This window comes from Lutjanus erythropterus, chromosome 17, assembly GCF_056507025.1.
Source record: "Lutjanus erythropterus isolate fLutEry1 chromosome 17, fLutEry1.hap2, whole genome shotgun sequence".
Classification (NCBI taxonomy): Eukaryota; Metazoa; Chordata; class Actinopteri; order Lutjaniformes; family Lutjanidae; genus Lutjanus; species Lutjanus erythropterus.
This window is the reverse complement of record NC_139333.1, coordinates 22,542,168-22,568,738: the sequence shown is the minus strand read 5'-3', so window position 1 is coordinate 22,568,738 and position 26,571 is coordinate 22,542,168. Positions and strand designations below refer to the sequence as shown.

Here is a 26,571-nt window from a genome sequence, read left to right as displayed (position 1 = left end):
TGTCTAATGTAGAGAAGTGTGTGTAGTGTTTTGCAAAAAGTGTGAGGATGTGCTTATAGTCGTGCAGATCTGGGCTGATGTTTCACTCCTTGAGTGTCAGGTTTCACTAACTGTGTGTTATTTTACATTTGTGAGAAGACACATCAGGCACATGACACTCCAGCTGTAAGGCATCGCCGCCCCTGTGTAAAAATCTGATTTTTAGGGAGTCACGTTAGCATTTAGCTCAAAGCACCACTGTGTCTAAGTACAGCCTTAGAGAGCTGCTAGCAGGGCTGTTGATAAATGACTTTAAAGATTAATCAATAATCAAAAATTTTGTTAATTTCATGCTGATTGACTTATAAATTAATCACCTAATTGTGTCAGCATTTCTGACGTGCTGCTCCTTTAATCATCTCATTCATCTTCTCTCCTAGACTCAGTTCTTGCATCCTGGGTCCCTCTGATGTCGTCGTGGCAATGTAAGAAGCGCTATGGCGACAGCTTCTCCAGCCACGGCACCCTGTGCGCCGGCAGCCCTCCAGACACGAGCCTCCTCCATGGCGACAGTTGTCAGGGCAACTCCGGAGGCGGGCTGGTGTGTCAGGAGGAGACGGGCCGGTGGGTCCTCACCGGAGTCGTCGCTGGGGGTTACGGCTGCAGCGACCCGTCCTCGCCCTCGCTCTACACTCGAGTCAGCCGCTTCAGGAGCTGGATCGAGGAGGTCACCAACCCGCGAGCGGAGGAGCCGCACGCGCACGCAAATACCCGAGAGGATCTGCCACACGTGGACAATGACCTGACACACACACACGAGGAGCACAAGGATAAATACCTCCACGTGCACGGCAAGCTCAAACACACACACGACCGACAACAAACAAATGAAATCAACGACATCAAACACACGCACACTCATCATTCACACACCAGTCAGCACGTTAACACACACCCCCACCATGACGGGGATGCAAACACGCAAATTCTGGTCTGATTGAGGCCGCGCCATTGGCTTACCACCTGTGCCATGTGACCGCCTGAGGAAGGAGAGTTAAAGGAAGACGGGGGTTAACTTTAACAGTAGAAGAAAAGAAACTTAAGTCAGTACAAACGGCGTCTCTGTGCTCATTTCAAATCTGAACTCGGTGTTGTGAAGTGTTTGAGTACAGCAGTGTGGGCAGACCCTCCCGAGCTGCCAGGATGACAGAGTGTGTGGGTGATTTGTGGTGCTTTACATGTGAGTTACAGCCTGTAAAGAAGAGGCAACGCGATGAACGAGCCTGGCATCCTGATCGGGGCCTTTCACCAAAACTGAGAATCAAAAAATCAGCATGGCATGTATTTTAAGGACAATAGTGTTAGCTTAAAAATATTCGCAGGGGAATTTCTGAGATGGTCACACCAGAATCTATGCTAAAATTTCACCTGTTAATGTGTGTCTTCTGTGCGAGTAACAAAAATCAACCAGAACATCTAGATAAAGGCTGATTGTGTGTGATTATTAATATAGATGAACCCCCAAACTCCTGCATCAGGCGACACTCGTCCAAAATCTGTGATAAAACTTCACATGTGGGTGATGTTGCTTTTTTCCAACAGGGCTTCAGGCTGTTGTCTTATACCTTTACTGGTAAAAGTGCTGTTTAGACCCAAGACTAAGCTATTTAACTCAGGACCATACCAGTGATTTTTCATGTCTGTCTGCTGCTGATTATTATTGTTGATCCTAAAGTTCATAATGACGGCGAAAACGGCGCTCCTGTGCTTTTTCAGTCATGCAAGTGCAAATGGGATGAAGTGTCGTTCTCTAGGTCCAAATACAACACAAACACTGGGGTTAAATAAATACAGAAAGCAATTAAGGAATCAAAATAATAAGAAATGTTGCACAAACATCGGGAAAGAACAGAAATCCTGAGAGCAAGAAAGACATTTTCAGAGTCTGATCTAATTTGTTTTCTCTCCTGACTTAAAAACAGGAGAAAAAAAGTTTAATTTTTCCAAGTTAATTTTCTTTCGGCTTGTGTTTAGAGAGCATGGAGAAATTAACTGGGAGAAAACATGAAAGTGCAGTGGTGCAGTTCAGCCCCTTGTGGATGAAATGAGTATTACAACAACAAACACTTCAGGCCCTGTCACACTGGACAAAAACTCCAGTAACATCTGGATTTTGTCTACAGATGAAAAAAGTAAGAAAGAAAAATGATTCTGGCAGAACTTTTATTCCCACCTGTTCTTAAGGCATAAATACAGTACAGAAAACAATTTAAATCTGACTTTTCTCACTCGCCTCTCAGGGATTCAACAGAAAAAACATCTTAATGTGCTTAATTAATGACTTAATTAGTGATTTAGTGGACATACATATAACTTTTATAGATCAGTTAACAGTTTTGGCTGCCAGGTTTGTAAATGATTTTCGAACCATTGCTGTTGGCTTTTTAGAAACAAAATTTGTCCTTATATATGTATAAACCTCATAGTTTATGACTTACTCGCATATATAATGGAGAGCTTTATATTAGAAAGTGAGACACTCGTTATTCTTTATTAGTGACTCACTAAGCAGAGAGATTTTTTACAACCTGGCAACCCAAATGTTCTTAATGGTTTACAACTGAGCTATAAAGCAATAATTTATTAACCATTAATACAGATACCGTACATTCTATATTATTAAGTCTACAGTTAAACCCACAGGATGCAGAGAGCCAAACGTATGAAGTAAAGTCGCTTCTTGGCTTTCGTGCACTTTAGCATCATGTCGTACAGTAAGTGTTCCCTGTTGCTTTCTATTGACTTCAGAAATGTGGAAATCAATTAGCTGACTCTTGAAACAAGCAGAATCTGTCATAATAAATGCAAAACCTGCTTTTATTTTTTGTCAAAGTCGAGAGTGCGTTCTTCCCAGATCAATTAAACCGCATTACCGCTCAAAAATAATGGAGAAAACCTTGCAGACGTGATGTCTAAAGCAGGTTTTAGGAGTCTGTTAATTGATTTGTACTCCAAAGGGGAAACTACGGAAACAGAGGCTGCCTGGAAATCAGGAAAAAATACATACAACAAGGATTTGTCAGCAATTACATCAAGTGTACATAATTTCTTGTATTTGTAGTTAAGGACGCTATAACTTGCAAAAACACTGGTATGGTCCTTTAAACTGTACAGGACAAATATCTCCTCTCAAAGCCATTTGGATGCTGACTGTCGGGTCATAAGGTATCTTTTTGCACTGATTCCAGCAGATGGCGTTAGACAGATTGATAGATTGATAGATGGATAGATCGATAGCTACTCCTCCTGAGTTTAGATAGTCTGTGTACTGCATTCATTCTTGACCGAATTAGATAGCCGAACTCTTGAAGTTAAATGTTGTCTGTTCTGTCGTACTCTGAGCAGATGCACGATCCAACCAGAAGATGGCGACATCGCTCTATTTTCACGGGGCCGGTCGTCGGACGACTTTGGCCCCGTCCTGATGGTTCTTTTTATACTGTTGCTATGAGTGTACGGACTTGACTTGTGCTTTGATGTAAACTGTGAACCATTGTGTCGTGAAGCATCTTGTAACCTGCGACTGCTGTTTTCTCCAACACGGACCTGTCTGATGCCTGTTGTTATAATCCTGTACATAAACTCAAAGCCTATCACTACTCTCGGTGTTTTATCATGCAGATCCTGTAGGTTAATGTAAATACTGTATGTCTATGGCTGGACAGCGAGGGAGCAGTGTAAAGTGTTTATTAAGGCCTGCTTTACCTGTGTTAAACCCATCAGCTGTTCCTCAGTGTAATGTGCTGAATCATTGTTGAGTATTAAAACATATACCTGGTGAGAACAACAGATCTGGGCCTCTCCTCTCTGTCTTATTTAATAATGAGCTTATTGTTTTTAAGGTTAATGAGAATGCAACATGCAAAGGGTACGGTGCATTTATTTTGAGTTTGTATACACAGTTTGCACAATTTGGATTCAGCATGAAGACAATGAGGTCGTTTACACCTGGCATAAACACGTCTCTCTGATCTGATCACGTTTGTTCATATCTGGCATTATAATGTGATCTCACTTCCCCGCTTTAAATGCAAACACAGTTTGGGACAGAGACAATGTTTTTTTAACTTACAAAAAGAAAGAAATGTTGTCTTTATAAAGATTTAGTGTAAATGGTGAAATCAGCTTACAGTTTCTGCCCTTATTCTGAAACAGACAGTATTCCTACAAAGTTTGAACGGCTAATGGAAATGAATATTTCATTAGTATTCCTGTTTACGTGCAGTTGTGCATACTCTGCTGATGTGCTGTACGACCGACAGCTTGTGTTACATATGATATCCAAAGCATATTCAAAATGTGGGATTTCTTTTGTGCATGTATCTCTACCCCAGCCGTGCAAACTGTTAGCTGGTTTGTTTATGAGCTGACCTTAAACGGATGAGAATGTCCAAAGAATCCTCCTAAAACCTGAATAATATCAGCCTGTCCCACATGTCTTGATAGGAAAATGCTGCGTTGGGAATAAGGCCTAATTAGGAATGCCCAAATGAAATATGCAGCCTACGTGACCTGGATCAAGTTCATAATATTGTCATATCCTGAATTATAGTGGATAATCTGTGCGCATGTGAACATAGTGTGTTCAAACATCTGCTAAATGTTGGCAAGTAGATGCAGGTCAGACAGAGCAGACAGCAATGCTTAACTGAGTGTTAATAGAAAAAAAAAGATAAAAGAAGCAGCTTAATGTGTTGTATTCAATGCTGAATTTGCAAGAAGCCATGAATGATTAAGATTTCGCCGTACATTCTGCAAAGTTTAGAAAGTTTCTCAACATGCAGCACCTCTCAAAGTTGCACATCTGCTGCTTATCTTGGCTGGTAAGAGACCCTGAACGCGTCATTTTCATTAGAGTGAACAAAATGAAGTACTTACAGGACGTCAGCTGAGCAGGCGGTCCTTCAGGGTGGCCCAGGACACATCGCGTACACACTGCTGGAAGAATGTGGTCACGTTTGGCCCAGAACACCTCCAAATGTGGTCTGGGGTTACTCTGTCTTGGGTGAATTCACACCTGTATACTTGTTAATACCAGGTGTAAACAGCCTCGGTAATGTTGATGTCTGGAGGAACCATTCAGAAAGATTAGTTGGAGAAGAATTCCACTTTGTTATTTCTTAGAATAGACATCAGGCATGTATTTGATCAAATAAACTCAATCTTAAAGCCCTGCAGAAATCAGACTTCCCACACTCAAAACACATGGATTTTATAAGTCGGAAAGAAAATAATAATAAAAAGATTGCTTACAAAAGATTTATTGCCTCCAAGTAAATGAAAAGTAAATCTGCTTAGCTGCTGCTCTCAGTCACCCATGAGCCATGTTAATCTTTTCTTTTGTTTGGACGGGTTCCCCTCTGAAAAAAGAGGGATCAGTGGATACCCTCGCTGCAGCGGATTGGCCAGTTTCAATTGAAAACTGCAGGAAAAGTGATTTGTAATGACCATAAATGAGTCAGCTTTTGGGACATGGCTGAATAATTGGACCCAGTCTTCTTGGAGAGCTTCCTTTTCTATTCTTTTTTTTTTTGCCACTTCATTTATTATACAATTCTTTCCTTTTTTTTTTATGGTCCTGTATTTTAGTCACGCTCAGACTCCCACTCATGTCCCCTCCTCTCTGGAAGAGGTACTGCAATCCTTTACTTGGGTAAAAGTACAAATACAGAAATACTCTTGCAAATTTAAGTATTATTATCTATATAATATTACTATTATTCACTGGTGGAAAGTGACTAAGTATTTTAGAAATGTTGAAACAATGTTGACTTGAGTACTTCCATTTTATGCAATTTTATACTTTTACTTCACTGCATTTCAGAGGGAAATACTGTATTTTTCACTCCACTCCATTTAACTGTCAGTTTTATTTACTTTTTATATTGAAAAACATTTGACATATAATAATACTAATCTCCCCTTTAGTACAAAAAATATCTATAATTTACTCCACATTGTTAACATACAACACTAAAATACTCTAACATGTATTCATTAGTGACAAAAAGAGAATAATATTCTTTACTTCTCTCTTTACTTTACTTCTGCTGATATTATCATTAACAATAATTTTTTGAAAGCAGGACTTTTACTTGTCACAGAGTATTTTTACACTTTGGCATTTTAACTTTTACTTAAAAGTTTACTTACAAGTATTTCTTGTGGGCTTAAATTTATCCTCTTATTCTACTGTTGGGTAGTTTAATTTCTAAAAATACAACAGCTTTAAACTAAAAGACTTGAGTAAAATAAAAGTACTTGAAAATGGTACAGTACTAGAACTGTATGTAACGTAAAATGCTGTCAGAAAAAGTATATTGAAGTAAAATGTACAATGTTTACCTCTGAAATGTAATGAAGTAAAAGTTTAAAGTTTTATAAAATGAAAATACTCAAGTAGGCTACAAGTATGTCAATATTGCACTTAACTACAATAAATTATTGATTATTTATAAATGTACTTAGTAACTTTCCACATCTGAATAACAGGAATATTATATAGATAATAATACTTAAACTTGTGACAGAGCGTTTCTGCAAAAGTGTACAGTAATGAATAAGCGCAATTCTGCATGTACGCTTGTGTGGACAATAATCACAATTTTGAATATCAAAAACAATAAAACAAAGCGAGGACAAGTACTTACAGTATACTTGTTGTGAGTGAGTCATTCAAGGGTTAAGTAGCATCTGTCTAAAACTGGATCGACAGCATAGCAGCATGAGGGGTGGCAGGAGAGTCACAAGAGGAGAAGAGCAACATGCTCAGAATTACAATGAGCTAAAGGAATAATGACACCTGGACAGGGACAACTGCTGCGTCACTGCACAAATTCATAATAACTGTGTGATTTTGGTTTGGAGAGTGGATGTGTATGGGATGTTTTCACACCCTCAGGTAAGTAGATTCAAGATATCTGTGAGAATTTTTAAATACTTCATGTGGTCTTTCAGTATGACAATACATAATATGTTTATCTGTACAACTTCAACTCAGAATCTGGAGTCCAGTGACAAAATATACTTAATCTAAATTAATCTGGTTTATTCAATGTGTCAGAGTATTAGGGGAAAGAAAACACAAGCTCACATATTGGTCTGAGAGATGAAAAACAAAAGCTGACATGTTTTCCAGAAAGTAATGTTGTGGTTTACGTAATGTTGCAGGCATGGCATCCCATAGCAGTCTGTGTGAAGAACAGTTTCAGTGCTCAATCTGCCTGGAGGTCTTCACTGAGCCCGTCTCCATCGCCTGTGGCCACAACTTCTGCAAGGCCTGCATCACAGGACACTGGGACAACAGCAACCACTGCCAGTGTCCACTCTGCAAGGAGACATTTGCTAGGAGACCGGAGTTAAAAACCAACACGACGATCCGGGAAGTCTCTGATCATTTTAAAGGGATGCGAGAAAGAAAGTGTTGATGAATCCGCTGCCAAGCACGGAGCTGAAACCTGCGACATCTGCACTTGGAGTAAACTGAAGGCTATGAAGTTTTGCCTCGAGTGTCTGACATCCCTTTGTGAAATTCACCTAGAGCCTCACTACAGAGTCGCAGGGCTGAAGAGACACACTCTGCTCGATCCTGAAGTCAAACTGGACAACAGGATGTGCAAGAAGCACAATGTTCTCCTGGACATGTTCTGCAAGACGGATGAAGAGTGCGTTTGCCAGCAATGCATCAGCAACAGCCATGAGACTCACAACACTGTATCACTGGAGGCAGAGTGTGACAAGACGAAGACTTGGCTTGGGGAGACAGAGCTCCAAGTACGACAGATGATGCAGGAGAAGCTGCAGAAGGTTCAGGAGGTCAAATACCTGGTGGAGCTCAGCAAGAGGGACACCCAGAAGGACATATCGGACAGCGTGCAGGTGTTCAACGCTCTCATTGCCTTGATTGAAAGAAGCCAGTTGGAGCTTGTTCAGGTGATTAAGAAGAGGCAGAGGGCAATGGAGAGTAGAGCCAAGCACTTCATTAAAGCTCTTGAGCAACAAATTAGTGCGCTACAGCGAAGATGCACAGAGCTGGAGCAGCTCTCACACACCAACGACCATCTCCATGTCCTCCTCAGAGCGCCATCACTCTGCAGCCTTGCACACATCAACGATCAGGAGTTCAGCCTCCAAAGCAGCCAGTACGAGCAGAACGTCAGGAAATCTTTGCGCAGCACCATCGCTGAACTCGAGGAGACTGCCAGAGAAGAACTTTCCAATTTTGGGGACAAGTTCAACAAGGAAATGGACAAGTTCCCCGATCAGACCCTGAAGTGGATTCAGAACTGCGCCGTGGATGTGACTCTGGATCCAGACACTGCACATTGTTCCCTCACTGTCTCAGATGATGGGAAGGAGGTGAAGGAAGGCAAATGGCAAAAGAGATCTCTCAACCCCAAAAGATTCACAGGGTTATTGGGTTCATCTGTTGTAGCAAAGGAAGGATACCTCTCAGGAAGATTTTACTTCGAGGTGCAAGTGGAGGGGAAGAATAAATGGGCAATCAGAGTCGTTAAAGAGTCTGTCAACAGGAAGAAATGGTTTCCAACGTCACCTGAGCAAGGATACTGGACAATGGGACTGGGAGAAGATTATAAAGCCAACACTGTTCCCTCCGTCTTCCTCTACCCACGGAAGCTGAGGAAGGTTGGGGTGTTTGTGGATTACGAGGAAGGGCAGGTCTCCTTTTATGATACGGAGGCCAAGTCTCATATCTACTCATTCACCGGTTACGTGTTTAAAGAGAAACTCTACCCATACTTTTACTGTGGCATTGATGATAGTGCACCGTTGGTTGTAACACCTGTAAATGTTGAAGACTAGGACTTTTGACAAACACCATAAAATGTTAAAAAAAAATGTTATCAACTGATGGACAATTAAGTTTTTAACAAACACTACTCAAGCAGGAGCTTTTTTCCCCAGTCACATATTATGAAAGCCCACTTCTGCCAGTTTGATGAAAAAAAGATCCTGTTCATCATTACAATTAGAAATAAAGACTTAGTATCTCAAAATAGCAAAATAATGACTTTATATGGCAAAATAATGACTTAGTATTTGAGAATAATGAGAAACCTTCTCAACATAATGACTTGGATACTAACTCATTATAAAGTTTCTCATTATTTTACGATGCTAAATCAGTACTTTCTGAAAGTTTCTCATTATAATGAAATACAGGATTTTATTTTCATCACGTTGGCGGAAATGGGCTTCCACACTATGTTGTATGTGGACTGACTCAAAATAAACCACAGTGCCTTTGTTCACGGTCATCCAGTGCAACAGTGTAGTTAATTCATGTTAATTTATTTGACAGAGGAGCTCTACTGTATGGCATGGATTAATAATCTACATCAGGCTCGATTACACTGACAGTACTTGTTAGCATCAATCTGTTACTGGTATTGGTCATTTGAGGACTTTGTTAATGATAATAACAAAAATAAATGAATAAATAAATAAAAATATATCAGTATTCCCCAGTGGAAATGGAAAAATATCATGTATCATAATAAAACTCTTGAATGTATCACTACTACTGTGGTGTAGCCTGATATCTTCTGCAGTTTTGACCTAAATCACTACATTGTTTGTCTTCCAGGTCTGTCCATGGTTAAACTTGAGGGACTAGACTGAAAATAAAGAACTGGGGTTTTTAATTTGATCACTGAACAAAGAAATAAATCATCCGCATTTTATGGAATAAAAATAAAAAAATCTCTATACCGCTCTGTGACAATTTCACACACTATTACAAGGGGATCTCAGGAGTTCGTTACAGATAATGAGGCTGACATCCAGCAGGACTATTTTGTACCCAGTCTGGTGTATATTTATGAAACTAAAGACATAAATAATCCCCTAAGTCAGGGATGCACAGGCCGGAACCAGCCTGTCAAAAAGTGGAATTAGGTCCACTGGATGACTTTGTAAAGTGTAAAAACATTGCAGCGCCATCATTAATTCCAAACCAGACCACAGTTGCCTGAAAAAAAACAGTAGGATCAGTAAAAAAAAATATGTATCAAACTTAGTTGGTGTTGTGTGATGATGCCAGCAGTACTACACAGGAGTGGAAATGTCTGTGGAGTGGAAAGAATTGACTGTAGGCCTTATTTTCCATAAACAGATTTTCATGGTTTTTGAGGACTTCCTTGGAAAGCAGAAGCTATGGGTGAGGTGGAAATGTTTGTTTAATCACTGAGATGAAAATAAGGGAACTCGTCCTTTAAGACCTGAACAAAGTCAAAAGTAATTTAGATTCAGGAGGCTCGTTCTGGGTCAGCTTTTCTCCTAATTTTATTGACACGAACAGTCGGAGGTCAGGGAGCTAACAAGACACGTTCCCTCCAGAGTTTCTCCCTCTTTGTGTCTTTGAGAAAGTAAGTGCGAGTGTCGAACTTAACCAACTGCTGAGCTCTCCTCATTAATCACACAGAAAGCGGAGGAACCAGTGGGAGCTGTCCTACATCCCAGGGACACGCGCGCACACAGACTCAATCCTTAAAATAACTGGGACCATCATAAATAACAGCACAAAACCTTTTTTAAATAAGGCTGCAGCATTACTCAACACTTCACAGCTAAAATAAGAGCGCTGTGAAGACAGAACAAAGGCTGAAGTGGTGACGGGGACGATGCACGAGCTGCTGAACGGACGGCAGTGATTGTTTTATCCTGCGTGTATGTTAATGGCCTGGAGGATATGCAGTGTTATGCAGGGATTAATCTGACTTTATGTGATGACAGACAAGTATGGAGGGCAAATATTATGCCAGCTGCGATGCCGGGTGGTGTTCAGAGCATCCAGCCAACCACCGACACATGGTCCAGTTTTACTGTGAGCTGGTTTATTTCACTCGGCTCGAACAAAAACCTTCCTTTAACAACAGCTGGTGTCTTAATGCTAAATGTCACCTGAGACAATCTGGTTTCCTTTCCTAAAATTGGACAGGAGACGAACATGAGCAGATATTCAGCATGACTAATCAATGTTGCAGTTGTTACATAATCACAAAATGTGTGGTGCATATCTCTATTAGCTCCAAATTTGGTGGTTTCAGGCTGAGACTCTGCTGATGAAGCCCTCTCTAAATCCAGGCTGAAAATGTCAAAAATGCACCACGATAAGGCAAAAACAGTGATCCATTTCCTAACTATGATCTAAATCATTTTTCTCTCCTGTATGTATGACTTAAACCTGAGGTAGGCAGTTTATTTTTGGCATCATTGGACAAAACTTCCGCAATAACCTTTAAGCATAATCTAATTCAAGTGGTCTGAGAGAAAATTAGACTCCTGCTGCTCCTCTTGGCTGTTTTCAGACTTTACAGAATCAAGCCTGTGACAGGAGACGTTGGCGAATCACACGTCAGTAAGACAGATGAAGTCTCACTCCCAAAATGTCAGCATTTGACTCAATAATAAATTATCTTTTGATTCTGGAGACATTATTTTTTTCCCCCCAGAAGTCATTTGAGAACAAAAAATTGCCATAATACTTTTTTCTAAAGCCCCGTTTGCACAGGACTAGTTAACCTATTTACCTCTAGTAATTTGTAATAACAGCAGAGGTCATCTGTGATCTTTATCCCGTGTGAATCTACCAGGTCTGTAATTGTACTGTAAATTACCTGTCTTTATTTTACAAAACACAGAAATCCTCTGGTAATATTAGTTTCTAGAGGGGCGTGTGAGGGGCACTGAGCACCCCAAGTACCCCCCCATTATCCTCAAGTATGACTGTGTATCTAACAGTGGGAGGAGGGTCATTAGTTTGAATCAGCTATTTGATCAGTATTTTTAAATGTGCCTTATTTTCTTTTGTGTGTAGCCTAATTATCTTTTTTCACAAGATTCGTTTACTTAACTAACAAATCATGAAATAAAAGTTTGTCATGCGAGTGTAGAGGATACATTTAGGAGTCTGAGGAAAGAGGTACAACAGAGGTAGGATTTGTTTTTAAGGTTTTAAAGAATAAAGTATGGAAGTTTTACATTACATTTGTATGGTGACACTCGGTTGTGTTGTGATGGTGGGACTATTTTTTTTAAATAAATCTTTTGAAAACAAGAATACAAGAACCTGTAAGATACTTTAATGTTTATAATTAATGTAAATATGAGAAATGGCAGAAATGTGTGCATACACGTGTGCGCATTCATAAATTTCATGCCTGCCTTGCATAAGCCCTTGCCCCACTTTCGCCACCCCAGTTAAAAACAAAAAAGTCTGAAAATGCCCCTGCAGTGTGAATCAGCATTTCAGTGATTTGTGGTTGTCACTACCAGTTGTCAGACAACTTAAGTACAAAATTTGATCGCGGCGCATAATATGTTGCACAGCATTCAACAAGCTGTGCTGTGAGATAAATAAGATAAATAACTGATAACATAAGGTTAGGTACAAGTGTGTAATCATGGTTGTAACACATACAGAAAGAGAGCAAAACTATTCAAAACAATATAATGAATGTGGCTGCTGAAGAACAGATGCTTGACATCAGGCGATGTCAGTAACTTTGACTAAAATACAGACATACAGTACAGCAATAAATTCTAAGCTGCGTGCTGTTTTGACCAAGGTGAGTTCTCCTGCTCATGGAGGTGTGCTGGTAGTGCCTACATGTACCAGGATGCACTGCACACAAGCTTGACACCCTCATGTTTCCATGTATCACCACCCCAGCCTATAGCTATTACTTCAGTTGGCCAGAACATAGCATTAGTTTACAAAAATACTCATCTAGCACTAAGGGTGTCACAGGAGTTTTTTTTCCCCCTCATTTGCCTGTCAGGGCTTCCGTAGGGGAAACATTTTGTCTGGACAGTCGGTATGTTCAGCTCCGAATCCATGGTGTTAAAAAGCAGCCAGGGTAAACACAAAACTGTTTTGGCAGGTTGTTTGTTTTGGGGATGGCTGGAGCACGTTTCCAGGAAACGGATGCCTTTCTAACATTTGCTGGAGAAGGGACAAAAATGTCTCCGCATAAATCAGACACGACGAGATGGCGAAGAATAAACCAGTCGAGAGAGACAAACCAGTGCTGAAATAGTATTTTTATTAAATACTTTCAAGATCCAAGTTTGAAGAATAACAAAGCTATGATGAAGACCAACTAACACTCAGACAAACACTTGATAGTCGTCAATTCATGGTTGTATTTCATTGTACATCATGATCATGCAAAAAAACTCCAGCATCCATGTGAAGGCTGGGGGAGAAAGCGCAGCCCAATAGTATATCATTACAACGCAGGGAAAACGCTAACATCGAGGGCCTCATACCAAGCTACGGCTCCTGAATCCTTTTTTTAAAAATTTTGTTTTGTTTTTTTTTGTATTTTTCATGTCACCTATTCAACATTCTGGATGGAGGAAATTCTTATTTCAAAAGATGCAAATATCATATATTAACACTAGCTCCATCCTTATTCAGGTAGGTACATGGTAGAAATGCGTAACTGAAACATGCATATAACTAGGTCTCCCGCTCTGGTTCACACCCACACCAACTCTTTCTCTTCTTCTCTCTGGCTTCCCTCTCAACTGAGCAGGCACGATTTAAAACCACCGAGGGTAGATTACATTAATAAATAATTTAGTCAATCTGTGATCACTCAATCTATAAAATTTTGTGTTGTCTTCTTCCCTCTTTTCCCTTATTATTTTTTTTTTCTTATTCTTCTGTGTGCGAGGGAGAGTGCAGAACTCCAGCTTGGCAGATCGGCAAAAATTTTACCAAACGACAAGTTAACAGCAACAGCGACGACAACAAAAAAACTCAAACCAGTAACACGGGAACAGAGAAACAACAGAGAGAGGTACAAATAAACATCTCAAGAGTCGGAGGTTTGGGGTACACGGGGTTGATCGGGAAAGGGAGGAGGAGGGGATATCGGGAAGAGGTGGGGGGGTTTAAGATACGACTGTCGCGGATGGATGGAGACAATTAAGCAGCACAGCAAGGGTGGCACCGTGGTCACACAGCAGTGGTGCGGATATGTTACAAAGCCTAAAACACACCACCAGGCGTGCGTGTGTGTGTGTGTGTGTGTGTGTGTGCATATGATATGAAGAGACGGCTCACAGCATTGTGGGATTTAAGGACACTATGATGAGAAAATTGTTGAGCGGAGGGGTTGAACTGTTTTTTAAACCTGTTATTTCTTTTATTCCCCGTCTCTAAAAAACAGTCTTACGGCCACGGGACTAGAGCTGGCAGCCCACACGAGTGCGTGTTCACGTTTGAATCATCAAGAGCTACCGATACTTTTAAGGAAGTACTTTTAAGGAGGAGAATTAAAGCAAATCGGTGAGGAAAATGTAGATCGGGGTCACAGAGGTCATGCCCAGATGCACAGGATGAGTGTCTCTTAGATACATGTACATATATTACACTTTTCTACATATATCTATACATACACTGTATTTACACAGTGATTATAAACAAACCAGGCCCTTGCAGAAAGCAGAGAAAAGGAGTGGGTTAAAAGAGGGAATGGTTTAAGAGAAGAGAAAAAAGGAGAGGTTTGGGGAAGGGGGTGAACGAGGGAGAGGCGGCGGGCAAACATGCAAAACGCAGACGCCTTTCCCCGGCCCCGCGCTCTCCCTCCACTGCATACAGACACAACAGAAACGTGTTAACACGCGCAGGTTAGCTTTAAACTTGCACAATAAAATCCCTCTTTTTTTTAAAAACTCAGCTGCTTTAAAAAGGAGCCTCAAATACAGGATCAGTCAGACAAAAAAAAAAAAAAAAAAAAAAAAAGAAGAAGAAAAAAAAAAGACAAAATAAAATTAAAAAAGAGGCTCCGGTTATTCACAGGAACGCAAAAAAAGGGAACAGGACGCTAAAAACACAACAAAACATATAACCTCAAATCAGACACCCCCATCCCAGATCCCGCCCCGCCCCAAAAAATCCCACAACAACACGATTTTCTTTCCGTCCGGTCGGAAAACAAGCACACAAACGAAAACACATGAACACATAAAAAGCCTAAAGTTCTACACTTTGGTGCTTCATGTTTTTGATATCAAGTTTCTCTCGTCGTCAAGTTCTCTGACTGAGCCGACTTGATTTTTTTTTTCCCTCTAGAATTCAGTTGGGGAAAGTCTCCCTACATCTTTTACACCAACGTCCCGGGTAAAACGAGCACAACACTTTTCTACCCGGTAGGTAATCCCTAGAATGCCAAAAAAATGTGTCCAAAATCTCAGCTGCTAACCTCACACTCCCTTCTGCTCCTCCCTTATTTAGATAGTGAAGATAAATGCTTGGTTGGGTTTTGGTGGTTTCTGGTACATCTAGTCATAATTTACACAGCATATTCATAACTCATACTCATAAACTGTCACAAGTTCAACTGTAAATCCTCTCCTCACGCAGGACGTCTTCATCTCGCGCGGGCAGAAAAAAGATGGCTGCCAGGGGAGGGATAGAGGGCAAAGACGCGCCCTCCAATCAGGCGCCAGATGCATGCATCATCCCATGGGGGCGGGTGTCTTGTGTTCAGCCGGCCCCCAGCAGGTCAAAGGGGGTACAGGATTGGTTGGTATCGTGGAGAGGGATGCGATCTCGCCCGGCCGGGCTCCTGGCACTAGCCAATCCACGCAGAGGACGTGCCTCTTAAACACGCTCGCTGTAAAAAACTGCCCCCCAAAACACACACTCCAGTAGACTGGAGGCTCAGGACCACTGGGGGGGAAAAAAAGAAGCAAATTAGTTTTTGTTTTGATAAGACGCTAAAATTAACTTCCAGTTTATGACTGGATCTTATTTTTGTAGTATTGGCCATTTGTAGCATGTGGTAGAAGTTAACCCTCAGGAGTTTCTGCAAGAAAGGCCTGTCTGGCGGAAATGGTTCTGTCAGAAAGGCTTTAGAGCAGCAGTTCAGAAAAGTTTTGATGTCTAAGCAGCAATTATTTAGGGAACTAGCATATGACTGAGGCCACCACAGGAAAAATGAGTTGCAGAATTTGTGAGTGGAGTTTAACTGACATTTTAAACAAACAACTATTAGTCGATTAAGAAGATAATCGACCGGTTAATCGACTATGAAATTAATCATCAGTTGCAGCCCTATGCTTCATAATAAAAACTCTAACAAAGTAATGGGGGAATTTATTGTGAAGAATTTGTAGGAAGTTAAACGTATGTATGTAAGCACCTAACACAGAGGCAGTCCTCTTCTAATGGAGATGTAAATCTCTGCTGTGCTGGGCTGACACGATGAGTCAAACTGAGTCAAGGTTTAATAGTATAAAGAGCAACAAAATCCCCACCAGGAGCAGGCTGCGCTGGATAAATGTGCTAAGCCCAAGACTTTCACCCAGGAGACTGGGGTTTGACTCCCACAAGAAGCTCTCTGTTGACTTGTTATTTTTAGACTTTGTGTTTTTTGTTTTTGTGTTATACCATTTTCAGTTATCTATGGCAGTTTGGATAGATTTTGAACAAAACTACTTGGTCAGATTGAGGAACAGATCATGGTTTGGGTTAAAATAGACAATTAACCATGTGTTGGAAGGCTAACTTCTTCTATGTGCTCACTTTCTACTATTAACAATAACTCTGTACTCAGCATTTCATTGCTAAGATGTTGAAAATTGCAAGATGCTGCAAGAAAGAAGTCAGATGGAGCAACAAAAATGAGCAAACACCCAAACAGTTATTTATTTTCGTTTTGACAGAGTAGTTTCGGGGGCATTTGTTTGCCTTTAAAGAAAGGTACAGCAGAAAGCTGACAGGAAATGAGGAGAGAACTGGTGGGGGGGGGCAGAGGTCCCCAGCTGGACTTCATTCGATGATGTTGCGATTACATGGCAGCTTCTTAACCTCCTCCAAGGCCACCAGGATGTCCTCAGACAGGTTTTAAACCAACCTCCAAACTTATTTAGAGGAGAACATGAAGACGAACAGTAAAATTACTACTTAAACTGTCAGTCATAGACATCTGTCACAGTTTACATAATTTAACCTGCCGTTTTTACTTCATCATACATTATTGTACATCTGTTTCCCAGTGGGACTTCATTGTAGTGATGTTGGTGCCATGTTATCACAACTGACAGAAACAAAAAGGCCAAAGCTTTGAAAATGAGACCCAAGTTATAATAAACCGATTATTTTCCTTTAAGACACAATCTGTGATCCAAATATTAATGGAGTAAATTATCCTCACTTCCTCACTTGTGATCTCCACCATGAAAATGAAAGGTTTAACATTTTAACAAAGAACTTTGAGCCTTATTTTGCAATAGCTCAGAGTTCTGTGCAGGCCAGTGCGGCTGGCTTTTCATTCAAATTGTTCTGATAACAGAAGCCTTTATTTTCAGAAAAATGAGACCATCTCAGTGAAACTTTCTAGTCAATATGTTGCTTTCAGCTACGGGAACAAAAGTCAGTAATTTTCATAATCTACCATAGTGGTTTTAAGAGTAGCAGCTTTTTTCCATTTAGTCGTGACTGTGTGTGTGTGTGTGTGTGCATGTGTGTGTGTGAGTACCTGATCACTGTAGTGGTGCAGCAGGCGCTCCTGAGCAGTGGAAGTGAACATTGAGCCACTTGCCATCGCGACGATGCCACACCCTGGTCTCCTCCGACTGGCTGGAACGAGGGCGGCCTGTGGTGTCCACGAACTGCGTGAGCCGAATGTAGGCGATGCACGCAGCGTCCTCGCCGATCAGGTGCACGTGTGGATTGAGCAGGGTGGTGTGCACGGGCTTGCTGTTCTTGCTCAGCACTGGATAAAACAAACGGAGACAGACAGTGACATTTATCCTTAAAACCCCCAAAATCCTTTGGTCTCTTGTTTACCAGTTTTGTCACCGTCTCCAGTAGCATAACATGGATTTTGTAATAACGTCATTAATGTGATAAAAGTTCTAGCATATTAAAGCTTTGCTGTGAGTGCAGTAACATGTAGGTAGAGAGGTATGCATAAACTGGTATAACTGGAGTAACGTCCTGTAACTACTATGTTCCCTGCTAACAAGACTCCTGTGCAACATGCAGACTGTGTAACAGGAAGATGTCGAAGGTGTTATGAGCAAAGCACGCCAATTTCTTTGTTGTTAGCTGCAAGAACCAACACAGAAGTCATCAACTCCAACCATCTGAGGAAGGACTTTTATACGTGCGCGCAAACCATTTTATGGACTCCTTTCTCAACTAGGGCTGGAGCAAAGCTGCATGTTTTTGCCATTTTATGTTGCTTTACTGTTTATTTTGCAGGTTAGCTTGTTGAGGTTGGCATTAACATGTTCTGCGACTAATGTGGCTAGTGTCTGTAGTCCCCCACACTGGAGCAACGTTGGAGGATTTAATAATGAAGGCCAGTCCAGAGAAACTGTGAATGCTGAGCCTCATTTGAAGCCTATTAAATAACCACAGTAGAGGGCCGACATCAAATTACTTTTTGTGGAAGTTAAATCAGTTCACTGTAACACCACACAGATATATTTTAGATGCTGACAGGGAAAAAAAGAGACTAATTTACGTGATTTTTCAGAAAAAATGACTACACTTTCCAGTGATCCTCCTCATACTATCTGAGGCAAAGCCTCACCTTGCTGGTGCTGGTGTTCTAGGCAGATTAAAATAGACGGAGGCATTGTGTTTGTGTACAAGAGGAGACTCACAGTTTTCAAAGTAGAACTTGTGAAAGTCCATGCCCTCAACCAGGTTCCCCAGGGCCTCGGGTTCAAAAGAGGTGAGGCCGGGATCGCAAATCCTCCTGAGAAGGAGCAATGGATAAGAATAGGAGACAGGTGAGAAAGTATGAGTGGGTGAAAGGATGGAGACATTAGAGCAGAGAAACAGAGTCTTGAGTAAAGTAAAGACAACTCTAAAGAACACTGTTGGAACATACATAAATAGAACTTCTTGCAGAAAGCCCTGGATCTCTGATTCATCCACTGGTTTTCATCATACTCATGCAGTTGTACTCACGTGTAGGCATCAAAATCTCCATTGTTGATCGCTTCAATCAGCTGCTCCGTTATCTTGATGATCTCCTGTTTACGAGCTGCAGAGAGAGCAGCAGAGACAGAGACAGACAGATGGTAAATGGTGAGAAGTCAGTTAGAAGCTGAGACAGTAATTAACTATGTGGTGGTTTTGCTTAATGACATTTTCTCTCTCTGCTCCCTTTCATCTGCGGCTACAAGCTCCGCGCTCGTTTTTAACCTCATCGCTCGGCCCGAAGAAGCTTCCTCGCTGCAGCTCGACCCTCATCGCTGTCTGTCGCTCTGCTTCTCGCCTTCTGTACAAATCGAAAACTGACTAAACGCTGCACTCTGCTGTGTGAGCACACTCTGCCACAAAAACAAAAACACAGAAAGTTCTGCTTCTAAACACCATAAGCTTGGTTTGACACAAGAAATCTTCAGTCAAGGTCCACTTACAACTGAGGTTTTTCATTAAAACCAAATTTATCTCCATTAAAATGTTAATAATCTGTATTGTGTTATATTAACAGCTGCCTCTGACCAGGTTTTCGAATAAATGAATAAAACTAACAGGACTTGAGTCATGTCAGCAGTCACGTCTCCCACCAGACAAAACCATATTTGTGCAAAAGGACCTTTAAATTTATGCGTGAGCAGTTTTTTAGTATGCTACTTTTTCACACATGCAGCTGAAAACATCCCTGATCCCACATGGAAAGTTTCTACACTTGAGAACTCTCCCACCTACAAAAAGCCCAAAAGGGTTGCAAAATTCTACACTTTTCTTCTTGTCAATAAATCTCATGAAAAGACCAAAACCAACAATGAACTGATCAAACTATCAAGTATCACCTGTGTAGCCAAAAATCCTGATATGCTGCATTTTATTCCCTTAATTAAACTACTGAAACACATTTATGAATCGCACCGTTGCACTGGGTGACATGTGCCTTCACTCCAAAGAACACGGGTCACTGTAGATTATGTTTGACTCAATCCCACACACAGCCTCCTGCTGTCTTAAATACCGACTAGACCGCCAGATAAAAATAATTAATCCACCGCTCAAAATAGTCCCCAACAAATACACTATTTACTCCTGTTTCAGTTACATCATTACTGCTGTTAAAGGCCCTTTTTTATGATTTAAATGCCGTCCACACCAGAAACGTTAACTAGAACGATAATATGAGCATCCACACTGATGAAGGATAAACTTCTATAAACAGCATGCACTACATGCACCAGCTGTGTCCAGCTGAAATTATAGATCTATGACCTGTTATGTTGCACAGAGTAAAAAGAAAAGAAAATCACATGGATATGGTTTATAAAAGTTTGTTTTTGTGTGTTGAGAACTATTGTGTATTGTGTTTGTACGCTATTTGTGAAAACAGATAACAATATTTGAATAATGATAATAACGAAGTCAACGTCAGTTTGAATGTAGGCCTCAGCAGGAGGTGATTTGTTTTAATTTTTAACAGAAGGGATGGATCAGGTTTGTTTCTATCACCCTGAACTTGTGAACCAATTCATGAACTATTTTGATTCTAAAAAGTTAGTTTAGAGAATATTAGAGATCCAACACGAAACTGACAGAAGCGAGACTCAGATAAAAAGTTGCAATTCTAAATCTGTCTGCTACCTCATCGCCATGGATTTTCCAATAAACAGCACAGTTAGACTGTGGATATTTCAGAGCCATGGTCGGCCATAAACTCTAACTTCAGTCAGATAAATGATCAATGAGCCAGACAAGCATATATTCATCTGAACAAAATGTTACATTATATAAGTGTTTAAGAAGTAAGTTGTAAAGAAAAATGTTTTTCTGGAATTTGATTGGCTGTTAGTGGTAAATTATATCATTGGGATCATTTTCAGAGCGATTTGATGAAACACTATCATAGCTGTGGTTTGAACTTCACCATTCACTTGAGCTGAGTGAACAATTTTTTTTAAAACAATATATTTATAGAATGTGCAAAGTTTAACTTTAACTTGAACATTTTTTTGTTTTGGTCTTCTGATGGGACTTGTTGACCACTAAAAACGTATATAATAACACCAGCCATTTGACAAACAGATGACGCTTTAAATTATGTAAAATTATGCCACTTTTACTTGCAACCAACATAAATTAAGCGTTTCAAGACTTGAACATGTTTTCCATCAGATAACATGTGGTGTTATTTTATTTCAAGGCTTAAAACAGGAAAAAATGAATCACTGAGAAGTTAAACTGTCCCGCCTAACTGATGGTGAACACCTGGCTGAATGACTGAGATGAAGGGTTTTAATGTGCAACAGCTACAGTGAGTAGATGGCAAAGGAAAAGCTGAGGTCAAGTTAGTCAAGACGGTGTTCTTACTCTGCTTAGTGTTGTTTATAGCAGCGACAGTGTTGCTCCCTAGTGGAGCGGCAGGCATGGAGGACTGTGAGAGCTCAGAGTCAGGGCAGGAGCTGTTGCCTGTGCTGTTCCATGCCATGCGCTTTACGTCATGCGGTGGAACTGAAACACACAACGGGGTGGTCAACAAACACAAAACACGTGGATGGATGACAAGGATGACAGAAACGTACATGATCATTCACACAAATACACACACAGCATGCAGTAAAACAAGTAGAGATGCTCCGATACCGTTCATTTCCTTCTCTATACAAATTAATATGTGGTGGGGGAAATTTAAAATGTCATCATGTGGTAGAAAAAAAAGAAAAAGAAAAGCACTCAAGTACTGAAATATTACTCAATAACAAGTAAAACTACTTCTGTCAAAAAAATACTTAAGTAAAAGTATTTTTCTTCAAACTACTCAGAATATTAGTTACTTTTACAGCGCTGCATTATCAACAGCAGCATTTTGATGATCGATTAATCATTTGTCATTTTTGCTGGTTCCAGCTTCTTAAATGTAAGAATTTATTGATTTTGTCATTTATGACAGTAAACAAAGAGTCTTTGTGTTTTACACTATTATTTAGACATTTTATAGACTAATCGATTATTAGTGAAAATAACCTGGAGATTAATCGATAATAAAAATAATACTTTGCTGCAGCCCTAAAATGGTGGATGAAATGTTAAGGGGATAATTTTAAATTGTAGGGCTAGGACATATGAACAAAATATCACAATATTTTTGACTAAATACCTCTCTAAATATTGATTTTTGATAAATACTCATCAGTAATGCAGCTATAATGACTAAGTAGTTGTAATTAGTTACTTAAACTGAGATTAGATTTCAGATTTAGGACGTTTCTATAATGATGTTTACTAAGAGTCGACTACAACAACACAGACTTTGCAATGAATCTGACGTCGAGGTAAAGTGATGTTTCTCTCCCTCACTGATCACATGAAACTCCTCTTACCCTGCTGCCCTGCTCTCCTGATAAATTACGTGATATTAGAGTTGTGTATACACACTCGCACATACCGGATCATTTTAGCTGTAACTGAGGTATTTTCCACTACTGGTATCGGAACAACCCTAAACACAAGCACCAAAAGTTAAGTGACAAAACTGAATGTGGGTTAAAATTAGTCAGAAATAAACAACACTCAGAGTTAGTGTGGGTTTAGTCTGTGACAGGCATGCAGATGATGGGTAACATGGGGACAGGATGGCAGCTGGAAGCGAGATCAGCACAGCTCTGATCGTGATGCCGTGCGATGTGGAAGTCATTTAATTGCCTGCTCTGCTCATGTCTACTCTTAATGCTCCTATACATTAATAAAGCCTTGTCTGATGAACTGCAGCACCCAGCACAGAGAGGATCGAAGCCATTGTTTGCTATTAGCTCGTGTTATGCCTGTGGGGGAAACTTAGCATGTTCAGGAAGGAAGGAGAAAGGTGGGAGTGGATAAAGGATGCAGGAGAGGAGTAAAGAGATCAGAGTGTCCTGTAAGTGCAGGAGGCGAGGACAAGAGGTCAAGAGACGAGAGGAGAGATTAGAGGGAAGATTTGTGAGAGGAAAAGAGGCAAGAGCGAAGAATATTAGAGAGAAATGGAGAATAAATTAGGAGAGAAGATTAAAGAACATAGCAGAGAATAAAGCATTAGAGGAAAGGAGAATGGAGGTGAGGACAAAGAGAGACCTGATGGTGTGTGCGCATGGACTCCAGTATAGTCAGACAGACAGCAGGAGCCTGTCAGACTGGGAGGCCAGTTTAGGACACCCAGCTGCAAGGTAAGCAAGGCTTCCTCCAGCTGGAGCTGTCACATTAGGAGGACAAGGGGATAGATGCAGTGATCACCAAGAAACACACACTCACGCACACACACACACACATTTCAGGGTTCCCACAGTGGCCCTGATGAAAAACTCCACAACTTTTTTTTTTTTTTTTTTTAAATGACTTTCCATAATTAGGTCACAGTGTCTCTGTAACCTAAAAAAAAATACGCCCTGCTGTTTTTGTTTTAAAGTTTGTTCTGCGTCAAGTTAAATCCAGGTGGTGAAACAGTTAAAGGTGGAGTGTTGCTCTTCAGACGCGAGCACACAGTGTAGAGTATAATGGATATACACAGCAGGAAATGACCATCTGCAATCAGTGTGTAAAACAAGTATCAAGCCTGGTAATGCATCCCTGTTCAAGGAATATTCCACTCTATTACAACTTGGATCTCATTAACCGTTAGACAATCATATCAATGTAAACTAGAGATTTATTGATCCAGCCCAGGGGTGCCCATTCTTTTTCCCTTGGAGGGTCCAAATGGACACTTAATGGTGGGCCACAGGACAAAAAGCAAACATCTACTGTATCGTTACAATCCAAAGTGGTACTTGGATCCTAATTTCTGACGTCATTTGCAGGGTCACTCTGCCTGATGTTCTCAGATTATTAATAATTTATAATTAGGGATCCTATATAATTTAAGAGCATTTTTATCTCACAAAAGATTTCTAATTAAAAAAAAAAATAAATCAAAAAACATTTGGCAGGCCAAACAGAACCTTACGTTGCATGCCAACTTTGGCCCGCGGGCCTCACTTTGGACAGCCCGCATCTACCCGATATCACAGCTGATACTAACTTTATTGAGGAGATCAGGTATCGAAGAATGAGACTAATCTGATCCATTAAATAAATACAGTTTCACTGTCTCAGTTAATCCATACTAACATGATACTGTCAGGTTGAAATGTTCCTGTTAATTCTCATCCTGATTATTTTGGTTAAATGTCATATTTTCTAGTTCCATCCGTCTTTTAACAGTCAGAGTTATACGTTATAAGTGATTTCAAGTTTCTTTATAAAAAGGGTTGGTCATTTTTCTCAAGGGCACCTATTTTGTTGTGTATTTTATCATATATTATTTACCTCTAAATTGCAATACTCACACCAACAGATCATAATAGTTTCTCATGTTCTCATCTAAAATCATCATACCTCTAAGAAAAGGAGTCATTTGTTTGTAAAAAGGTTTCTTTAAAATGTTTCAGTCATGAACAAGCTAACTGTGAGTTAAGTTGCTTGCTCTAACAACACATGCAGAAAATGTTTAAGGTGGCTTTGAAGAGCAGAAAATGCAGACTTGTACCAAATCATCAACAATCAAATCAAGCTAAAGCAGTTACTGGTGCCTGAAGAACACAGGTTTGCTTAAAGCTTTTCTTGCCCTGTAGAATCTCAGAAAGAATTAAATTAGTGGGTGCAATGTTATTATTTGAATGATGTTCAAAACTACCAAATTAGATCCAAGTTGTAATAAACCGGAATCATCCTTTAAATAATAAATAATACCAATATCAAGCAATAATGTTCCCTGACTTTTAATGAAGGATTTTCTGGAGTCTGTAAAATTTAAGAACAAAATAAAAATAAAATATTACACAAATTCTAAAACCAGTGGGAACCCTCAAAAAAAGCTTGGTGGATCAGAGTGAGGGAGCTCAAAGATGTAAGACGTCATTGCCAGTGACTACAAAAAGCCAGGGTGGGAGTGGGGGGGTGGGTGGTTGGGTGGGCGGGGGGGAGTGTTAGGTCCTTGCCAGTGGCTACCATACAGTTTCTGGTTGCCATGGATAAACTTACTGGCAGGTGAGCTTTGAGGTGAGGGCAGAAGTGGGGGCATCTCCTCTGTGGCGCTGCTCTGACTCAGCGCCGAACTGTCCGCTAGAACACACACACAAAACGCAGCCGGACACACAATAAATACATACGTACACACACGGCAGGCACACGGTCAAGAGTGTGAGAGACACGTGTGGTATCTCGGCACACCTGCCAGTCACTACAGTCAAATACACACACTTCACTAGATGGGAGACAGAGAAAGAGAGAGCGGATAAGAACAGGAAAAAGGGAAGAAATCACTTGAGTACCTTTCCTACCTTTCATTTCCTCCTCGTCATTGGTGGCGTTGCTCTCTGTTGATCCCTGCAGAGTGCAGACAGACGAACAGAAATTAACACAGACAGTTTCCACTCCATCAGGCCTGAGAGTGAAGCGGCGGGGTGACGCTCGATGCTTTCAGACAGGCCAAACACACATCTCACCTTGACTCCATCAGGAGGGTTGTGCACCACTGTGCTCTGAGATTCCTGCGGTGCAGAGCAGAGCAGTTAGTCCAGCACATCGAAATCCTGAACCAGTGCCTCTCAACTGGCTTTAAACTGGGACCCACACCCAACCTTTAACACAACCTCTCCCTCCTAGTAGTGGGAATGTCTTCGAAACTTTCAAGAGGACTCATGGCTGGGGCTGGGAGATGATTCAATATAATTATTTAATATTATTATTGCAGGCTGTAACTAAAAATTATGTATCATAATTGATTATTTTGTTGATTAAAAGCGCAACTGCAGGTCCAAAAATGAGTACAGCTGTCCGAATAACGAATTGGAGCCACAGATGGCACATTAAAAAGGTTTTATATCCTATTTAATACACAATCTATGGCTGAAGCGAGTTGTTTCTCTCCGTCCCCTCCTCCTCAAGCACGAGAAAGATCAGGCAGGCTGCATGAGCACTGCAGGAGGGCAAGACGAGTGCAAAATTGTAATTTGACAGTAACAAGCAACGATGAGTCCTACACTGTAAGCTGATCAGCTGTTTGCAATGTTCGACACCAGAGTGTGTATTTTCGGACTAGTGGGCTTAACTTTACACTGACAGACAACTGGAGTTCAGTGACTGTCTGACTCCATTAACATATTGCTCAATTCAACAGTTATAAACATCTACTCTTTCTAAAAGATTATTAATGATTTCTTATGACTCAAACACACATTTACTCATTTAGTGAACATTCAGCATTGATATGAAGTTTTAGTTAACATAAAACAGGCACATGAAAACAGTAAATTCGACCTGGAATAGAAATTTTAGAAGAAGGAAACCAAGACTGTAGCGATGTTTAACATGTTTCCTTGATCACTGATGACATATCATGGGCGTTTTATGATTTATTACAGTAAATATATAGCAGACTTCTCATTTACTTGCAAGTAATGATAACTGCAATTATTGATTGAAGTGCAGACAACTTCTCAAATCTCCCACTAGCATTTCCAAGTGGTATTATTTTTGTGCTGCTGTTACAATGTAAA

General features: G+C 40.5%; 3 protein-coding genes across 20 annotated transcripts in view; 2 read left to right on the top strand and 1 right to left on the bottom strand.

Moving 5' to 3' along the window:
- LOC146312207 (neurotrypsin-like) overlaps window positions 1–3,828 on the top strand; it is a 52,933-nt gene extending 49,105 nt beyond the window's left edge. The window contains exon 15 of the mRNA XM_084741089.1: window positions 420–3,828. Coding sequence (XP_084597215.1) covers window positions 420–976 — 557 coding nt within the window. The 3' untranslated portion in view covers window positions 977–3,828. The remainder of the gene's footprint in view (window positions 1–419) is intronic.
- Window positions 3,829–6,496: 2,668 nt separating this feature from the next.
- Window positions 6,497–9,580, top strand: LOC146312206 (E3 ubiquitin-protein ligase TRIM39-like). Its single transcript, XM_084741043.1, has 3 exons — window positions 6,497–6,940; window positions 7,210–7,465; window positions 7,497–9,580. Exons 2-3 carry the CDS (start codon window positions 7,212–7,214, stop codon window positions 8,860–8,862), a joined length of 1,620 nt encoding a protein of 539 aa, XP_084597169.1. The 5' UTR covers window positions 6,497–6,940; window positions 7,210–7,211; the 3' UTR covers window positions 8,863–9,580.
- Window positions 9,581–13,086: 3,506 nt separating this feature from the next.
- LOC146312205 (calcium/calmodulin-dependent protein kinase type II subunit gamma-like) overlaps window positions 13,087–26,571 on the bottom strand; it is a 58,184-nt gene continuing 44,699 nt past the window's right edge. For 4 of the 18 annotated variants that reach the window (XM_084740796.1, XM_084740799.1, XM_084740798.1 and 1 more), the window contains 8 exons: window positions 25,519–25,563; window positions 25,345–25,399; window positions 25,055–25,135; window positions 21,374–21,514; window positions 19,001–19,076; window positions 18,691–18,785; window positions 17,556–17,792; window positions 13,087–15,745 (listed from right to left, as the gene is read on the bottom strand). In XM_084740796.1, coding sequence (XP_084596922.1) covers window positions 17,560–17,792; window positions 18,691–18,785; window positions 19,001–19,076; window positions 21,374–21,514; window positions 25,055–25,135; window positions 25,345–25,399; window positions 25,519–25,563 — 726 coding nt within the window. In that variant the 3' untranslated portion in view covers window positions 13,087–15,745; window positions 17,556–17,559. The remainder of the gene's footprint in view (window positions 15,746–17,555; window positions 17,793–18,690; window positions 18,786–19,000; window positions 19,077–21,373; window positions 21,515–25,054; window positions 25,136–25,344; window positions 25,400–25,518; window positions 25,564–26,571) is intronic. The other 14 variants (XM_084740809.1, XM_084740813.1, XM_084740811.1 and 11 more) reach the window with 6 other exon arrangements.